At 40.3% G+C, this 19,867-nt stretch overlaps 1 protein-coding gene across 1 annotated transcript in view; it reads right to left on the reverse strand.

Moving 5' to 3' along the window:
• Positions 1-19,867, reverse strand: part of LOC126176336 (sodium/potassium/calcium exchanger 4-like) — a gene marked incomplete at its 5' end in the record, with an annotated part of 108,225 nt that overhangs the window by 70,831 nt on the left and 17,527 nt on the right. The window contains one exon of the mRNA XM_049923488.1: positions 3,423-3,642. Coding sequence (XP_049779445.1) covers positions 3,423-3,642 — 220 coding nt within the window. The remainder of the gene's footprint in view (positions 1-3,422; positions 3,643-19,867) is intronic.

The following is a 19,867-nucleotide window of genomic DNA, read 5'->3' on the forward strand; positions in this document are numbered from 1 at the left end:
GGGTGCTTTTGCAGAGTACTAATGCTACATTACCATTTTCTGTTTTGGATCTGTGAGGGTGAAAATACTCCTCTGAGAGTAATCTGGGGCATTCCAAGCAGCTTGTTTACTGCCACCCATGTGTTCATAAAGTTATGCTTGTCAGATTATAGAGACATATTAAGACATTAAATGACAGCTGAGTGAAGAAAGTTATTGCTGTCATGATAATACTAAACCTAATGGTGCTTAAATACAAATGTCATTTAATTTTATCTTCCAGATTCTTTAGTCCTCAAACAACTACAAAGAATGTTGTCTTACTTCCTTTGTCACGAAAAGATGACTTACTTTGCAGCATCATCCAATTTTTATTTCTTGTAAAAGACATTAGTTTATTGTTTGAATTACAACCAACTGACCACCTTGTCATGCTCTGCCAGAGGTTTTCATTTGCATGCAATATGGAGGGACATGGGGCCAGCACAACTCTCTCCTGGCCTTTGGTGGCTTTCTAGACCTCACAGCCACTACGTCTCATTTAAATAGTTCCTCAGTTGACATCACGAAGCTGAGTGCACCCATTTGAGTCCTCCCACCAAGGAAACATCCCTGGCAGTACCGGGAGTGGAACTTGAGTCCTCTGCATGGCAGCTAGACATGCTGAGCACTGAGCTACAGAGGCAGATACCAGGTCCCTAACATTCTCTTAAATGCTGCAATATTTCATTTAGTATTACAATGAATTTTTAGTCATATGTCATATGTCATATGTGGTAACGTCACATCAAACAGTAAGCACATACTAGCTTCAAAACAGGCATTGCAGTACCACTGCATAGCACAAGTGCAGTGCAGATGTCATTATTATGTTGGTATGAATTTTATAGCTTCTATATGAATGAAACACTCCTAATGATTCCAACCTACTGGTGGTGTCCCCAAAGGTTCTGTCTCACGGCCCTTACTTTTTCTTGCATATATCAGAGACCTCTCATCAGTAACTTTACCAGCTGCCAAGTTTGTTTTGTTATAGTAAATCAAGTATACTCTTAGGAAGGTCAACTAATGAAATTTTCATGGTCATTAATAAATGGTTCCTACCCAATTATCTGTCACTAAAGTTTGAAAAAAAAAAATAGTATATGCAATTCAGAACTTGTAAAAGATTTCCTGCCAGTATATGCTTAAAATATAATGAGAAGCAGTTAGAAGAAGCTGACAGTGTTAAATTCTGGGGATCACTTCTTGATAGTTATTTGGGAATTTCTTAGCAGACCCAATTGAGGCGCTTATGTTATTAATAATATCATCTAATGTCAGTACTGTGTACAATCCGTCTTTGGTACAAATGGATTATTGTAAATAAGTGCTGTAAAGTATTATTTATTTATTTATTATCTGATGTTGTGCTGTTAGGATAGCCTAAGAATTACCATATGCACCTAAGGGTATTGAACATATAATATTTGGTGACAAGTTTTATTCCACATCCATAATTTCGATTTCATTTGGGACCTGTGGAAGGTAATTAGCACAACCACTCTTATTTTGCAAATTTTTATTGTATATTCTTGTTTTATGACATGTTCCACATCCCAGAGAATTCAATCGGAATGAAAAGTACATCATATCAAATCTGGAAAAGCATGTGGCAAACATACTGACATAAACAGCTAACTGTATTTATTTTTGGAAAGTTTAAGCTTTTTTGAGATAATGATATTATTTTCCACTGTACACTGTTTGGAAACCTGAGGTAGACAAACAATTACTAATTTTAACTTTAGTGTCAACTTATATGAGTACCTGAAATAATCATCCTTTCATATTTTAGCCACTAATAGCTACTAATAAATTATTCAAGGGTTATTTGATAAAGAATAATAATAATTTTTTCATGGTCATAATTGCTTACACTATAATTTAATATTATGATATTCTGTTAGCTTAATGAGCAACAAACACTCCATATCAGTTTTATTGTTGGCACACCTGGTTCCACCTGTGAGAGGCGAGGAACGTGAAACATGTTCCATATCACTTACTGCAACAGTGAAGGTAACATGCAGTGAACAGTATGTGGCTTAGAAATTCTGCTTTTGTCTCTACAGATCTTCAGCTGAGGCCTATGCAGTATTTCAGGAGCCAGTGGAGAGTCTGTTCTCCCCTACAGCACAGCCTCAAAATTGTTTAAAGAGGGGAGACAATCAGTTTCAAAGAAGGTGTCCCTGATGCTCCAGTTACTGCTATTACAGAAGAAAGCATCAACATTACTGTTGTCATTGTGAAAGAGGACTGATGAGCAACCTTACAAATATCTTCTGAAATGTGTTTGTGTGCCGTGAGTTCCAAGACTGTTGATTTGCAAACAAAAAGACATTTATGTGTAGGTCTGCATGCAGCTGAAGTTGATGTTAGAGAAAGATATGGAGTTTCTTTCAAAAGTAATCGCTGCTGATGAATCTTTGATCCTGTGAGGAAAACAGCAACATGTGGAAATCTCCTTCATCACCAACCCCATAAAGAAAAAGTTTTTGCTTCTATTGGGAAAATTATGGTCATCTCATTTTTTGATGTTCATGGAATCATTTGTTAGCATGTTCTACCTGCACACACATCAAAAACTGCACAATACTGCAGGAACAGCCTGAAAACTTTGCAAGTCCATATCAGGTACCTGAGGAAAAGGCCAGATCATGCCCCACAATAATGCATGGCTACATATTGCAAATGTTATTACTGAATATCTTACAAAATTCAATCTGAAGTGCATCACTCAATCTCCTTATAGTCTGCATTTAGCCCTGTGTGACTTTTTTCTATTCCCTAACTTGAAGAAACACCCTCATGTGAGGCAGTTTCTATCATCAGACTAGTTGTGAAACCTGCAGAGGAAGCTCTGAGGAACCTTTAAAAAAATAGTTTCCAGCATGTCTTTGCAGACTGGCTGATATGCTGGGTCAAATGCATCACATCCAAAGGTGACTATGTTGAGAAGGACCATGAAAATTATTTGTGTGATTGAAAGAATGTTATCAAAAAATTATTATGACCCTTCTTTACTGAACAGCCCTTGAACAAAACATCTTACATGGAACTATTGCCATATAAGCTATTATAATAGGACTTTAAGGCACCAGATGTGCTCTGAATACTGGCATTGGTTGCGAATAGAGAATTATTCATCAGCAGCTCTCGGTGGTTGAAATTTGGTTTTTCTAATAGTTGAGAGCAAATGTATAGATGACTAACATTTCAACAAAGAGAATCCATGCATGTGGAATAAAACAGTGATTTATTTTTATCTGTGAAAAATAAGGAAAAGAAAAATAAATAAATAAGAAGAAGGAAGGATAGAAAGAAATCAACTGTAGTTCTTATATCAACAGATTTTTTAAATAAAAAGTCTAAACCCATGTAATTCATAACTGTGCACTCACCATGTTTTTGACATCTTCTAGGTCTGCACGTGTTTTCAAAAAAATATTTCAGTTTCTTGTTATAAACCATGATGAGGATGTATGTGACAATAAGGAGAACCATTATTGCTGACTCTATCCACGTGATTTTATCATCCCAGATGGAAGCTACCAGAGAAAACAATGCTACTGCGTAGATGGTGGTGTCCCGTGTGAGAGGCCACTTGTCCAATGTGATAGTCTGTTAAAGTAAAAGTGCTCTATGTAAAAGTTATTTAAATAAAGTTAATGACTGAAACAAAATCTTAACCATTGTATCAAGTTTCCCTTTACAGGTATCATGTACATACCATCTAAATAGTCTGTGCTTGTTAGCTCTGATGTGGAATGAGTCACACTTCACAGCACTTATTGAAATATGATTACTGTGCATACGTGCCATATATGCACATTATGCTACTATATACAGCTATACAGGATGAAGTGAAATTCGTGCACTCGGGCTTCGCAGTGTGACTCCTTACATGCCAGTGATAAGAAAATGTCTGTCACAAAATTTCGTCTGGCGAGTGCATCCAGCAGAAAAAGGACGTTAGAGAGTGACAATCTGGCAACACTGTAACCACATGTATGGTAACTACCTCTGCCAGCACATGTTACTCATGCTGTGCAGTTGGTGCAGTGGATATATTTTTGGATTAGCATGCAGTAGGTCAATGGTTCGATCCTGGTTTGAGGCATATGTTTTTTATTTGGTAAATGTAGTCCAGGTGGTATGGTATCTGGCATCTTAATCCTCAACAGCGATTGCAGTGCATCGTCTAGAAAACATTTGCAGTTACATATTACAATCATAGAAGTGGAAGATTGTTCAGCTTGAAAGAAGCCCTTTCCTTGTCATCTACTAGATTGAAACCTGTTTTCTTTGTACCCTCCTCCAATGGTCCCATAGATTCTTGCCTCATTCAGATCTATTACATTTCAGTAGGGCTTTACATTGCCAGTAGCACAAGCAAAGTGCTTTGCCAATAATGTCCAATCTCTGTTACTATTTGTATGTGTTATCACCATGGTCCCACTAATTATGCCTTTCAACATTGAGTCTGGTAACCTCATGCTGTTTAGTATGTATCTCAATTTATTCACGTCTGTTACCTTTAAGGAAGTGGTGTAATTTGAAACTGAACATTTCACAATTAGCAGTGTCAGGTTGAATCATGCAGAACAATATGTGTCAGAAGGGTAATGCGCGTTAGGTGGAGCTGTGCGCAGGACTGATGGTGTGTTTATACTGGACATGCTGTCCATCGGAGAGGGACTAGTTTGAGCGGAATAATGCGCCTGTGACAGGCTACAATGTACCATGTGTACAAACATCGAATTTTCTCATTGTAAACCTCTAAACCAGTGTGGCAGACATATGGCATACACAAATAATGAATATGTGGATATGCTTCTGGTCCTTGGTGCATCTCATTACTGGGCTGGTGTTGCTGCTCATGAATATGCTGCTAGATATTCTCATCAACACCACCCAGATAAAAATGTGTTTCGTCATCTAGAGCTGCACCTTTGGGAATCAGTTTCTCTCCTTCCACCATTACAGGACAGAGGTCATCCATGGACTCACTGGACTCCAGCTACTGAGGAAGCTATTCTGGAGGTCATACACTGAGAACCTCAGTGAAGTACATGTAGCATAGCAAGGCAGCTGCATGTCTCGCAATGCACGGTCAGTAATGTGCTGCACGAGCATGGGCTGCACCCCTATCATTATGCTTTCATGCAACACCTGCATCCCGCAGATCACCATCAGCAGATTGCAATCCTGTGAATTGTTCCAACAACAACAGGAACCCAATGATGACTTCAGGAGTACCGTAATATGATTGGATGAAGCAGCATTCACTCTTGAGGGTGTCTTCAATATGCACAATGCCCACCATTGGTGTGAGGCTAACCTGCATGTCACCTGCGTCGGTGGATATCAAGTTTGCTTTGATATCAATGTCTGGTCTGGAATATTGGGCAACATGTGATGGGCCCCTTCATGTTGTCTGACTGGTTGACAGCACAAAGCTATCATGCATTCCTCTCAAAATATCTGCCTGATGCACTGGAAGATGTTCCACTACATGTTCAGTAGAGGATATGGTTCCAACATGATGGTGCACCTCCACAATCTGGAGTTAATGTGTGACAGTATTTGGACAGAACATTTCCAGGGAAATGGCTCTGATGTGGAGGTCCAGTTGTACGACCACCATGTTCACCTGACCTAAATCCCCTGGATTTCTTCCTGTGGGGTCACTTGAAGGAGTATGTGTACTCTACTCTGCTGACAAATGTGGAAGACTTGGTAGCAAGTGTTCATGCTGCTCTGGTTACTGTGAAAGTAGCTTTGTTGCAAAGGGTCCAAAGCTGTATGATCTAGCAGGTTGCATAACATTTGGACATGGAGGGAGGTCGATTTGAGCCTCTGTTGTTCTGAGGACAACATATTCTGTTGTGAAGGTCACATGGTCATTAATATGGACATTATTATTGTCACTGGTTGCTAATGTGTGACATCTGAGCCCTCATATTACATGTAGTATAAATGACAAGTATATGTGTTATTGTACTGTGCTGTCATCTTTAGCATCTTGAAATTCATATTATTTTTGTAGTTATTCTGTCCTATGACAGGTCATTTGTTTCAACTGTATATTTCTTATTTGTCACTGAGTGAGATGTTGCAGCGGTTAGCACATTAGACTTGCATTCGGGAGGACAACGGTTCAATCCCACGTCTGGCCATCCCGAGTTAGGTTTTCCATGATTTCCCTAAATTGCTTTGGACAAATGCCGAGATGATTCCTTTGAAAGAGCATATCCGACTTCCTTCCCCATCCTGATGAGACTGATGACCTTGCCGTTTGGTCTCCTCCCCCCAAATCAACCCAACCCCAACTCTTATTTGTCTAACCATGTATTTGTTATGTTCACCATTACAAAATGTTGTAAATTTAGTATATATGCGACCTATAAATGGTGTATATTACAGTATGAAATGTCAGAATGGAATTAACAAATAAAAAAAAATGCGCCCCAACCAAGGATCGAACCTTTGACCTCCTGCAGTCTAACCCAAAACTCTTACCAACTACATCAACTGTACAGCATGAGTAATATGTGCTGACAGAGATAGTTACCATATGTGTGGTTACAATGTTGCCAGATTGCTACTCTAACATCCTTTTTCTGCCAGATGTACTCGCTAGATGAAATTTTGTGGCAGACATTTTTTTATCACTGCCATGTGAGGAGCCGCACTGCAACGACTGAGTGCATGAATTTTGCTTCACCCTTTATACATACTAATGTAGTGTAACCCACCATGTGTAATGTTGAATGACATTTAATACAAAGTTCACAGTACTGTGGCACAAGATTAATAACATCACTTATGGGCAATGTTAATAACTGTAAAGCAAGTTACATTATACAAAATGACCAACTTCATGATGCTCACTGTCCCTTTGTCTTCGTGGGCAGTATGTTAATGCACTGATTTTGAATATAGAGGCACTTATAATGCTATTATTAACTGATAACACAACATTTATAACCAAACCAACAAAATAATAATATCTTCAAGAACAAATAAACACTTCCAAAAACCAAGACAATGTCTAGACCCACTTAAACTAGATGATTATGAAACTTCCTGGCAAACCAAAACTGTGTTCAGGAGTGAGACTCGAACTTGGGACGTTTGCCTTTTGCAGGCAATTGCTCTGCAAACTGAGCTACCCAAGCATGCTTCATGACCCACCTCACATCTTTACTTCTGCCAATACCTCATATCCTGCCTTCCAAGCTTCATAGAAGCTCTCCTGCAAAACTTGCAGGACTAGCACTACTAGAAGAAAGGATATTGCAGAGAATGTAACAATATTATGGAGAGGAAAGTTGCCACTCACCATAAAGTGGAGATGCTGAGTCACAGACAGGCACAAAAAAAGATTTTCTCACATAAAGTTTTTGGCCAATGGCCTTTTTCAACAATAGACACCCCCCCCCCCCCCCCCCCCCCCACACACACACACTCGTGCAAACGCAACTCACACACATTACTGCTGTCTCAGGCAGCTGAAACCACACTGCAAGCAGCAGCACCAGCACATGATGGGAGTGGCAACTGGAGGGGGGGGGGGGAGGAGGAGGAGCCTGGTGTGGGGAGGGGGAGGGTTAGCACAGTGGGGACAGTGGACAGTGGACAGTGAAGTGCTGCAGGTTGGGTGGCGGGCGGGAGAGGTGGCGGGGGGCGGGGAGGGGGGGGGGGGGGGGCAGGGAGATGTAGCGGAAAAGGAGAGAAATAAAAAAATATGTAAATAAATAAAATAAAAAATAGAGACCGGGTGTGATGATGGAATGGCAGCTGTGTAGTGCTGCAATGGAAGCAGGGAAGGGGCTGGATGGATGAGGACAGCGACTAACGAAGGTTGAGGCCAGGTGTGTTGCAGGCACATAGGATATATTGCAGGGAAAGTTTCCACCTGCACAATTCAGGAAAGCTGGTTTTGGTGGAAAGGATCCATATGGCACAGGTTGTGAAGCAGTTATTGAAATGAAGGGTATCATGTTTGGCAGCATTTTCAGCAACAAAGTGGTCCACTTGTTTCTTGGCCGCAGTTTGTCGGTGGCCTTTCATGTGGACAGACAGCTTGTTGAATGCATCACAGTGGTTGTAGCTTAGCTTGTAGACCACATGACTGGTTTCACAGGTAGCCCTGCCTTTGATGGGATAGGTGATGTTAGTGACCAAACTGGAGTAGGAGGTGGTGGGAGGATGTACAAGCTAAGCTGCAATGACTGTGTTGCATTCTTTGTAGGCATGACAATCAACAAGCTGTCTGTTCACATGACTGGCCACCAACAAACTGTGATCAAGAAACAAGTGGATCACCCTGTTGCTGAACACACTACCAAACATGATATCCTTCATTTCAATGACTGCTTCACAGCCTGTGCCATATGGATCCTTCCCACCAACACCAGCTTTTCTGAATTGCACAGGTGGGAACTTTCCCTGCAATACATCCTATGTGCCTGCAACACACCTGGCCTCAACCTTCAATAGTCTCTGTCCTCACCTATCCAGCCCCTTCCCTGCTCTCATTCCAGCAACACAGTTGTCATTCCACCACCACGCCCAGTCTTTATTTTTTATTTTATTTTACTTTATTTTATTTATTTATATATATTTTTATTTATTTATTTCTCTCTATTTCTCTCCTTTTCCGCTACTTCCCCCCACTCCCCACCTCTCCCCTGTCCGCCACCCAACCCATGTGTGTGTGTGTGTGTGTGTGTGTGTGTGTGTGTGTGTGTGTGTCTATTGTTTAAGTGTGAAAATCTTTTTCTTGTGCCTGTCTGCAACTCAGCATTTCCACTATATTGGTGACAAAGGCCATTTGCTAAAAGCTTTAGGTGTGAAAATCTTTTTATTGTGCCTATCTGCAACTCAGCATCTCCACTATAGGGTGGGTGGCAACTTTCCTTCTCATAATATTGTTACATTCCATTTTGGATTTTCCATAGTTGGATATTGCAGAGACATAGCTTAGCGACAGCCTGGGGGATGTTTCCAGAATAAAATTTTCATTAGTGTATGCTGATACAAAATTTCCTGGCAGATTAAAACTTGGTGCCAGGCTGAGACTCAAAATTGGGACCTTTGGCTTTCATGGGCAAGTGTGTTACCAACTGAGCTAGTCGTGCAAGTTTTGTAGGAGAGTTTCTGTGAAGTTAGGAAGGTAGGACAGGAGGTAAACGTGGAAGTAAGCTGTGAGGACGTGTCCTGAGTCATGTTTTCATAATTCAGTTAGTGGAGCATTTGCCTAGAAAAGGCAAAGGTCCCAAGTTTGAGTCACGGTCTGTCACACAGTTTTGCTCTGCCAGGAAGTTTCATAACTATGCACACTCCACTGTTGAGTGAAAATTTCATTCTGGATACATAATTATGAATAACAATAAAACAGTAGCACCAAATTTTTACACCGCAAAAAATATAAATGTCTGTTATCCAAGTGTCATGATTAATAATTAGTCCATAATTAATAGTGAAGAGACATAATTCTTGGTACTGTGGAAACAGAGTAATATGAAGTAAGACATGCATGTGGCATATGTTGATTCGAAGATGAGAGAGGGTTGTTAGGCATTAAGGATCCCGAGAAACTGCACAAATCCACAGGAATTGTAATTGAATATTATGTATGTTTTTGTTCGCACTTAATATATGGAATCATTTTCTTGGGTAATTCTCCTGCAGCACAGAGTACTTCCATAATACAAAACAGAGCTATCAAAATCATTACTGTGAAGATGGTTGGAGATTAATGCAGGTCTTTGTTTAAAAAATTAAATATTCGACATTTACTCTGTACATGTACATCTTTGAAACATTACTGTTTATCAAGAAATTAGTAAGGAAAACATGAAAAAAACTCAGGCATCCTCAACTGCTGTAGAAGACAGTAAAATAATCTGCATGTTATGCCTGCAAACAAGAGAAGGTATTAAAAAGGAACCTATCACATGGTTATAAATCTGTGCAATAATCGCCCAAGTACTACAAAACCTTATCAATGCCATAAAAGCATATTTTGAATACAAGTAGTATTGCATTGTATTGTATTGAACTGGGGACCTAGAAATGATGGAGAGGCTTCCTTCCCGCTATAGCCCTCAGTGGTACACAACCCCACAACAGGCTACAGCAGTCTACTCACTGCACCATCGCCCCACACCGAACCCAAGGTTATTGTGCGGTTCAGCCCCCAGTGGAACGTTGGCCCCCTCCCAGGAATGTCTCATACCAGACGAGTGTAACCCCAATGTTTGCGTGGTAAAGTAACTATGGTATTGGGTATGTGGAGACAGGACTGAGTACTGTATGTGGTCCAGCCAGGGGATATATAAAACAGGTACAGGTGTTCCTAATGTTCCTGGACTTGAAAGTTTTGTAGATACAGACATTATAGCCTATCGTACCTACCATGTGGCCGAACTTGCAAATAAAGACTTTGGTAAATCAGCTTATATGTCTCCATCTGCACTGTCGTTGTATACTCATAGTAAGAGAAAAATATCTGTAAATGAGTCTGTGTTTATTTGGGTTAAAGGTAAAGGAGTATGTGAATATGTAAAATTTGCTGGTGACTGTACTTTGTACTTTCATAAATAAATGCATATCTATTCAAAATGATCTGTAATTTTTAATTCCAAATAGTACATCGAGAACCGGGGCTCAAGGAGGCAACAGTGTGTTTGTATATTTCTGTTATCGCTTGACTTTCTTGACCTCCCAATCGCGGCTGGCTTATGCAATCGTCCAGGAATGAACTCTTTGCTGGTGATTGACAGAACATGCCAACAGTATTTAAGAGGAAACACTTTCGTGGTTTTCTCCAAATATACTTTTCCAGCACATCATGGAAATGTTTGCTTTTAAATAAAAAAGTCATTTTTATCTTGGAATGCAAGGACAGTCTATATGTTTTTTTAAAAAGTCTTGTTTGCTAGTATGCCAACTGCAGTGATACCATGAGACACCACTATCGAAACTGAACAGTTGGCACCCAACATTACTGTCAATCCCTAGGGTGCCACTACCCAGATGGCACTTATTGTCATGTGTGTCCTCTGACAGGACAATGCAAGAGTTCGCCATATTAGCTGGCAATTGGCCAGAGTGAACCAGTTTGTAATATTATCCTCTGTGGAGTCCATGGTGAGTGTGTAACCAGTTTGGCTTAGGTGTTACTACAGTGGAATTTGTCTTAGGTGGAAGATTGGTAATGCATGGATTGGAGTTTGCTTTGGGTTATAGGCTAAAGCTAGTTTGCATGTTGTTTTATCATTTAACATTGTTTGTAGGTTCCTTATTTTCTGTTGGGTTTCTGTACAGGAAGTTTGAGGTTTTAGAATGACATGAGCTGAACAATTATACGAGGTGCATTCAAGTTCTAAGGCCTCCGATTTTTTTTCTAATTAACTACTCACCTGAAATCTATGAAACTGGCGTTACTTCTTGACGTAATCGCCCTGCAGACGTACACATTTTTCACAACGCTGACGCCATGATTCCATGGCAGCGGCAAAGGCTTCTTTAGGAGTCTGTTTTGGCCACTGGAAAATCGCTGAGGCAATAGCAGCACGGCTGGTGAATGTGCGGCCACGGAGAGTGGCTTTCATTGTTGGAAAAAGCCAAAAGTCACTAGGAGCCAGGTCAGGTGAGTAGGGAGCATGAGGAATCACTTCAAAGTTGTTATCATGAAGAAACTGTTGCGTAACGTTAGCTCGATGTGTGGGTGCGTTGTCTTGGTGAAACAGCACATGTGCATCCCTTCTCGGACGTTTTTGTTGCAGTGCAGGAAGGAATTTGTTCTTCAAAACATTTTCGTAGGATGCACCTGTTACTGTAGTGCCTTTTGGAACGCAATGGGTAAGGATTATGCCCTCGCTGTCCCAGATCATGGACACCATCATTTTTTCAGTACTGGCGGTTACCCGAAATTTTTTTGGTGGCGGTGAATCTGTGTGCTTCCATTGAGCTGACTGACGCTTTGTTTCTGGATTGAAAAATGGCATCCATGTCTCATCCATTGTCACAACCAACGAAAAGAAAGTCCCATTCATGCTGTCGTTACGCGTCAACATTGCTTGGCAACATGCCACACGGGCAGCCATGTGGTCGTCCGTCAGCATTCGTGGCACCCACCTGGATGACACTTTTCGCATTTTCAGGTCGTCATGCAGGACTGTGTGCACAGAACCCACAGAAATGCCAACTCTGGAGGCAATCTGTTCAACAGTCATTCGGCGATTCCCCAAAACAATTCTCTCCACTTTCTCGATCATGTTGTCAGACCGGCTTGCGCGAGCCCGAGGTCGTTTTGGTTTGTTGTCACACAATGTTCTGCCTTCATTAAACTGTCGCACCACGAACGCACTTTCGACACATCCATAACTCCCTCAGCACGTCTCCTTCAACTGTCAATGAATTTCAATTGGTTTCACACCACGCAAATTCAGAAAACGAATGATTACACGCTGTTCAAGTAAGGAAAACGTCGCCATTTTAAGTATTTACAACAGTCTCATTCTCGCCGCTGGCGGTAAAATTCCATCTACCATATGGTGCTGCCATCTCTGGGACGTATTGACAATGAACGCGGCCTCATTTTAAAACAATGCGCATGTTTGTATATCTTTCCAGTCCGGATAAAAAAAAATCGGAGGCCTTAGACCTTGAATGCACCTCGTAAATCATATAATATGTTAATGTGATGATGGATAATCCTGGGTTGAAAGCAAATAATGGAAAGAGTGATGGTAATGATTCATCATTTAGTTGAGTTGTTGTGTGGTTGATTGGCACATGATTTGACTGAAAATATTGCTTAATTCTTGGATGACAAAATTTTTTAGAACTAATACAGAAAAATCATATATATGTACATACATATGTGGCAACATTATCCTGGCCAACTATGTGAATTTAGAGTGGCATGGTTAAGAGGTCAGAGAGAGGAGCACATTAGGTTATTTATTGATAAATTAAAGAATGCAAATTGGGACTCTGTATGTGAGTGTCAAACAAGGAAAACTGGAGCTGAAAATGATTTTGATGACATTTTTTAAAAAATGTAGAAGCCTATGGTGTTCATATTCCCCAATAATAAAAAATAGCTCCTCAAATAAAAGTAAAAATAAAAACATTACCTTGTATACAAAAGAACTGGCAGATATTAGAGAAAACATGCTCATATGGTATTGAATATATGAAAGTGAGAATAACTGAGGCACAATAAAAAGTATTACAAAGCTAGGTTCATACTAGCTAAAAATAGCAGCACATGAATTGTGCATAGAAAGTGCTCCAAATAATTGGAAGGCAGCATGGCAAGTTTTCAGATAAAATAATCTTCCAGTCCGGTATGTCAAACTCTGCTCGATTCAGTAGAACTGAACGACTAACATTCAGGGAATTTTGAGCCAAAATTAAGGCCATAGACACATCTGCAAGGGATCTGCATGATCTCCAGTTGTCTGAAAGGTCTTTGTTTCGTTGGGATAAATTCACAACTGATGACATTCTTAAAACTGTTTCCAAATTATCTAATTCCAAAAGCATGGACTGCTACTGGATGTCTAATTTATGTTGTTAAACAGTTCACTTGATAAGAAATTCAATGAGTTTTATTTTTAATAAATGTTTATAGAGTATGGAGGTTTCTGAATTCACTCAAAATCTCAAAAGTTATCCTCATATTCAGAAACAGTGATAAATGTCTCCCCCTGAACTACCAACCAGTTTCTATTGGGCCAATATTCTCAAAAATATTTGATTCACTCATGTACATTCAATTAAGCAATTGTTTTGAAAAGCATGACCTCCTTAGCGACAGTCAATACAGATTTTGGCCAGGTAAAAATACTACTGCAGCTGTTCTGGAACTTGTTGATCAGACTTTAACAGCTTTCAAGAATAAGAAGACTGTATCACTTGTATTAAAAAACTAAACTGCTCCCAAACAGGCCATGAAGGCCCAATGGTACCGACCAACCACCATGTCATCACTTGTGTTATGTGATCTAATGAAAGTGTTTGACTGCATTCCTTTTAACACATTGCTAACAAAATTAAAGTATTATGGTCTACAAAAATCTACATTAGTAGCAATTTCTTCCTACCTAAAAACCAGAAGGTAATTTGCTTCAATTAGAAGTACACGCTCCCCCTTAGTAGAAATTGGTACCGGTGTTCCACAGGGCTCTGTCCTTCACCCCTTCTTTTTCATTTGGGCTGTCGATGACCTGCCCCATTGTGTATCACAGTCAGTTATCTGCTATGCTGATGATGCAACTTATTTTGCATCACAACATCCCAACTCTTGATAAGATTATCCAGGAAATTCTCGACTTTGCATTGAATTGGTTTGCAACCAATAATCTTGTTTGTAATCCAGACAACATCCAAAAGCTTATGTTAGGACTGTCTAAAAATGTAGGTAATAAATGTCTCAAACTCTTAGAAATACACATTGTTGACAAATTTGAGAGGAAGAACATATCAATCAAATCTGTAAAAAGATTTCACGAGTGTCCTACCTCATGGAAACTGAGAGATATGGTAAGCAAATAGTAATCTACTTATGACGTATTTCACACTCTTTCTTTCATATGTATCAGGATAATCTCATGGTCTTGCAGTCGCGTTCTTGCTTCCCGAGCATGGGGTCATGGATTAGATTCTCGGCAGGTTCAAGGATTTTCACCTGCCTCGAGATGACTAGGTGTTTGTGTTGTCCTCATCATTTCATCATCATTCATGAAAGTGGTAAGATTGTACTGAGCACAGGTTGGGAATTTGTACAGGTGCTGATAACCATGCAGTTGAGTGCCCCACAAACCAAACATCATCATCAACATGTATCATGTGGCCTACTCATATGGGGACATTCTGGTCATATCTGTAACTTTTAAAAGTTAAAAAAAATGTCTTTGTAATATGCAAGGCTGGTCTTAAAGAGTGTTGCTACCCTCATTTTACCAGGCTTGGCATACTAACAGTGGTGAATCTGTATATCTATGAGTCTGCACTCTTTGTCAAGAACAACATTAAAGAATGTGTTATCACAGAAACAATTCACAAACATGACATTAGAAATAAGGCAAGCATTGACATCCTAAGGGACAGGCTAGCAATAACAGGAAACTCCCACAAGTGAATGCCCTTCTAATTTTGACAAGTTTCCTATCACTGCTCGATCCTTGCCATTTTGAAAAATTCAAATTTAAATTATATAACTGGCTAACAAAGAATCAGTGTTACAGTATAAAAGTGTTTTACAATATGGACAATGTTGATACTAATATTTAAGATTATAGTTGTATATAAGATACTTGATTTATACATGTAATATGAATATTAATTCCAATGCTTTGATTGCAAGAGGTAATTTGATATCACTGGAAAAGCCTATTCTAATGTATGTGGTTAACAGCAATAAAGAATCTGAATCTGAACATTGTACAGGTTCTGTATCTCAGGTGAGGGGTCATGTCAGGTGGAGCTAGTGAGAGGGGAAAGGACTCGAGGTGGGGAAGGAGAGGGAAGAGTGGCAGTGGAGGTGTCTTATCAGCTGGGAGATGGAAGCATCAGTGGATTATGATAGGAAAGTGGCACCATTGAGTTCACCCTAGAGCAGGCAATGGCAGCTGAATGTAGCACATGGTGAAGTGAGGAAATGGATTGGGAGTGGGACGCGGAACAGAGGAAGGGATAGACTACAGTGAGGAGAGGGTTTGAGTGCAGAACGAGGTAACAGGGATGGAGGAGGGTGTGAGATAGGTGACAGGTATGGATTGAGGCCAAGACAACTGTCGAATTCTGTCTGAGGGGAAGGTATACAAACAAATACAAATCTGTGGCTCGGCTGTATGCACTAGAGTGGCACACTCGTATGCCAACTGGTTTATGGACTATCTCTAGGAAGTCTTCCTAGCCACTAAAGATTCTAAATCCCTTGTCAAGTACAGGTTCACTGGTTATATTTTCATAATCAGGGCTGAGGTCGATTAAACTCTTTATCTCTCTTCCACATCCTCAATATCTGCTCTCCCATTCTCGTTAGGTGGTCTTTCCCAGGCCAGAGTGCCACCTTCCTGGAAATTCATTCCACCTCTCTGATGGCTCCACAGAAACCTCTGTGCATATCAGGCCCTTTAGGGGACTCATGTAAGACTTATCCTTTGTACCCACTCAGCACAGTCCTGTCACAGGTTTCATGTATGTCCTTTGCAGCCACTCAACACAGTCCTGTCACAGGGTTAATGTATCTGTCAGGGAAGTGGACAACTGTGAAAGGAGTCATGTCATAAATAAACTCCAATATAACTTCTCCACAACCTTTAATTTGGGCAAAACAATCAACCAGCTGTCAATTTGAAAGAGTGGTCATTACCAGACTGCTTCTGAGAGCACTGTTGAACGTCCATTGAGAGAATATGCTTCACAATCTGTGACATTTGTATTATCTCCCATAATACATTTCATAGGCAGAATGGTCCTTACAATACATTATTTGATTTTGCGACCTCGTGGTCTCAATCTCCATGAGCCTGAGCCTCACACTCACTTCCAACAATTCTCCCATATCCTCCACTTAACTCAGCCTTTCATGTACCCTCTAGTCACGTACCCTCTAGTAGCCTCTCTCTTCTTCTGTCCCATCTCCACCTCCCAATTCACTCCTCCCATTCATTGTGTACCACATGCAACTCCCCTCCCCACCCCCCACTTCTGGGTGCAACAGAATGGGCTCACCAGTGCTATATTTCTATTCTTGCTCCTGCTGCCTGCTGCCTCTCCTTGCCAGCCATCAGTCTCCACTGCCCTGCACTCCCTCTCCCACCCTGCCTCCTTTCTCTTCCCTGTGTGTGTGTGTGTGTGTGTGTGTGTGTGTGTGTGTGTGTGTGTGCGTGCGTGCATGGGTGTGTTCTGTGCAATCAGTTCTGGAGAAGGATGGAAGTTTATCATTATTTTTAGTCTTGTTTATATATGCATTCAGTACCTCAATTATGCAGTGAGGTGTTCATTTACTCCTTCTATTGTTTCTTACAGGATTTTACAATTACATTGCAAAATGGTAGTTACATGACCTCCACATGAAAAATATGTCAACTGAGGCCCTACACCATCACATCATGTGAATATAATGTTATTGTTTGATAAATGGAGGTTGTGTTTGGAAATTTGTGTTTTTGCAACAGATATCTACATTTACATCTCTAGTCTGCAAACAAATGTAAAATGGATGCCAGAAAAAAAACACATTAATTATTAGGGATTCATACTGTTCATTTTGCACGTGGGGTGTGGGAAGAATGGTTATTTAAGTAGTTCAGTGTGTGCAGTAATTAATCTGATATTGTCTCTGGGATCCCTGCAGGAGCACTGTGTATGGATTTGTAGTATATTCCTTGATTCCTCTCTTAGTACTGGTTGTCAGATGTCTGTAAACAGGCTTTTATGGGACAGTTTGTGTCCGTCTCAAAGTGAGTGCCAGTTCTCTCTCCCACCATTAGCTGTATGTGAGTACAACCAGGATTTTAATAACTTTCTTATGTCTTGGCCGTGCTTTTATTATTTCCAAAAACACCTTATGCTTTTCAACATTCTGTCCAGAAAACTGGTATCAGAAGACATGAAAATATGTTACATTTCACCATTGGTAAGAGACATAGTACAACTATGGAAATCGCAGCACATCCAGCATTGTCAAATGTGATGATTTTAGTGGTGCAGGTGTTGTGTGGGGAGTTATAATGTCACATGGGTGAACTGACCTCCGAATCTTTGAACATGATATGCTCACTGTTCAGTGTCATTGTGAAACTGTACTTCTTCCCCATATAATTCTTTTCGGGGGTGCATTTGGCCCTGACTTCATCATTTTTATAACATCGCAAGTGAAGGAGCTCTTGGGATGAGAGTATATTTGGCAAATGGACTGGACTGTCTGTCCCCCCTCCTCCCCCACCCCTGCCCACACACACACATACACCACTGGCCATTCAATAGTTGTCAATGCCACTATTGGAAGGATGGAACACCCTACCACAAGAACTCCTTATGACTCTTGCAACCAGCATGGGAGCATGTTGTAGAGTATGCATTACTATCCATGGTGATCACACACCTTTTGTAACGTCCATTGGGCTATCGTGGATCATGGCAACTTCTGCATAAATATTGTACTTGAATAAAACTTTCATTCCTGTCTGTCTCAAGGGATATTTCTTTCAGTTCCCTTCTGTACTGCACCGTACTGTACTGTACTGTAGCAGGTTCTTTCTGCGTTTGATCAAAGTTTCATCAATCTGTGTTACATGGCAGTGCACATCAAGTTAGTTACTTTTGTCCTTAGGTTTTGCACAACAGGATATATTTCAGTGATAGTACTGAGAAACCTGATCATAGAAGCAGGATGAAATTCAGTATATAAGATCTGAAAATGGGTCCATTGTTTGTTAAATATGTAATTCTGATGGAGGCTGCACATGATAGTGACTGAAATGTAGACCTATAAAACAATATGATAATTCAGTCACGTTTCCAGAATAAGATGCCATAATTACTGTATTTTCCGTAATGTGTTATATTGTTTTTTGTTAACTTCTCCATTCTACTGTTTTTGTTCATACTTTCTTACTTCTTCTTCTTCTCTTAACCTCTAACTTAACATCTTTACATTCTTCTCTCTCTAAGTCTATACTCAGAAAACCTCTGTAAATTACATGGCATAGAGCACTTCCCATTGTAACAGTCATCAGGGATCCTTCTCATTCTGTTTGAGTGTGGACTGCTTAAATGCCTCTGGCATGCACTATATTTAGTCAGATCTTGGCTTCACAATCTCTGCAGGAGCAATATGTGGGGGTTGTAATTTATTCCTAGAATCCTCACTTAAAGCTGATTCTTGGAATTTTGTAATTAGTCTTTTACAAGATAAACACATCTGTTCTCAAGCATCTGCCAATTCAGTTTTTTCAACATCTCTGTGACAGTCTCCCACAAGTCATACAAACCTGTGATCATTAGTGCTCCCATCTATGTATCTGTTCAATATTTCCTGTTAATCCTATTTGGTAATGGTCCCACAGCCTTGAGCAATATTCTGTGATGAGTGACATGAGTGTCTGTTATAATTTCTCGAGTTCTTGAGTTCGCTTTTGTAGCATTCATGTTTCCATTTCACTTTTCTCAGTATCATCTCTCGTTGACTGCCCCCCCCCCCCTCTACCCCTTTACCCCCTTAGCCCCCTTCCCCTCCCTTTAATGAACCTACCATTTATTTTCTCTGTTTGCCTCTCTCATTATGTGTGTTAGTTTTCTGTATCTTTCCTTCTTTTCTCTCTAATTTTATTAGATCTGAAGGCCCATGTTTCAATTATATTTTATCTGTGTGATACTGCATTTATATTTTTTGCACAGAATCACTTGTCTTTCACAGTACACATCACTTAATTGATTTATCTAAAATCATTTCTTCCTCTTGGTGTGTGAGCTCTTGATGAAGTATGTAGTACATTAGCTTGCTTTAAAAGTGTGAAATTAAGGATGATAGAACAACAATATGAGAAGGATAGTTTGCGGATGGTGCAACTGCGTAGTCCTTTCCCAGTCCCTACTCCTCTCCCCTCCCCTTTGCGTCCCTCCCCCAGCACATCCTGGCGATGATGCACAGCAGTAGCAACTTACACTTACACCACCCCTTCCCTGCTATCCCTACCCCTCCCTGCTCCATGCCTCTTCTGTACCTCAGCAAAGATTGCTGCTCACTTCAGGTACAGTTGCAGTCAGGTGTTAGTGCCTGGAGATGACAGTAACCAAGTTGTGAATTACGAAT

Source organism: Schistocerca cancellata, chromosome 3, assembly GCF_023864275.1.
Source record: "Schistocerca cancellata isolate TAMUIC-IGC-003103 chromosome 3, iqSchCanc2.1, whole genome shotgun sequence".
In the NCBI taxonomy this organism is placed as follows: Eukaryota; Metazoa; Arthropoda; class Insecta; order Orthoptera; family Acrididae; genus Schistocerca; species Schistocerca cancellata.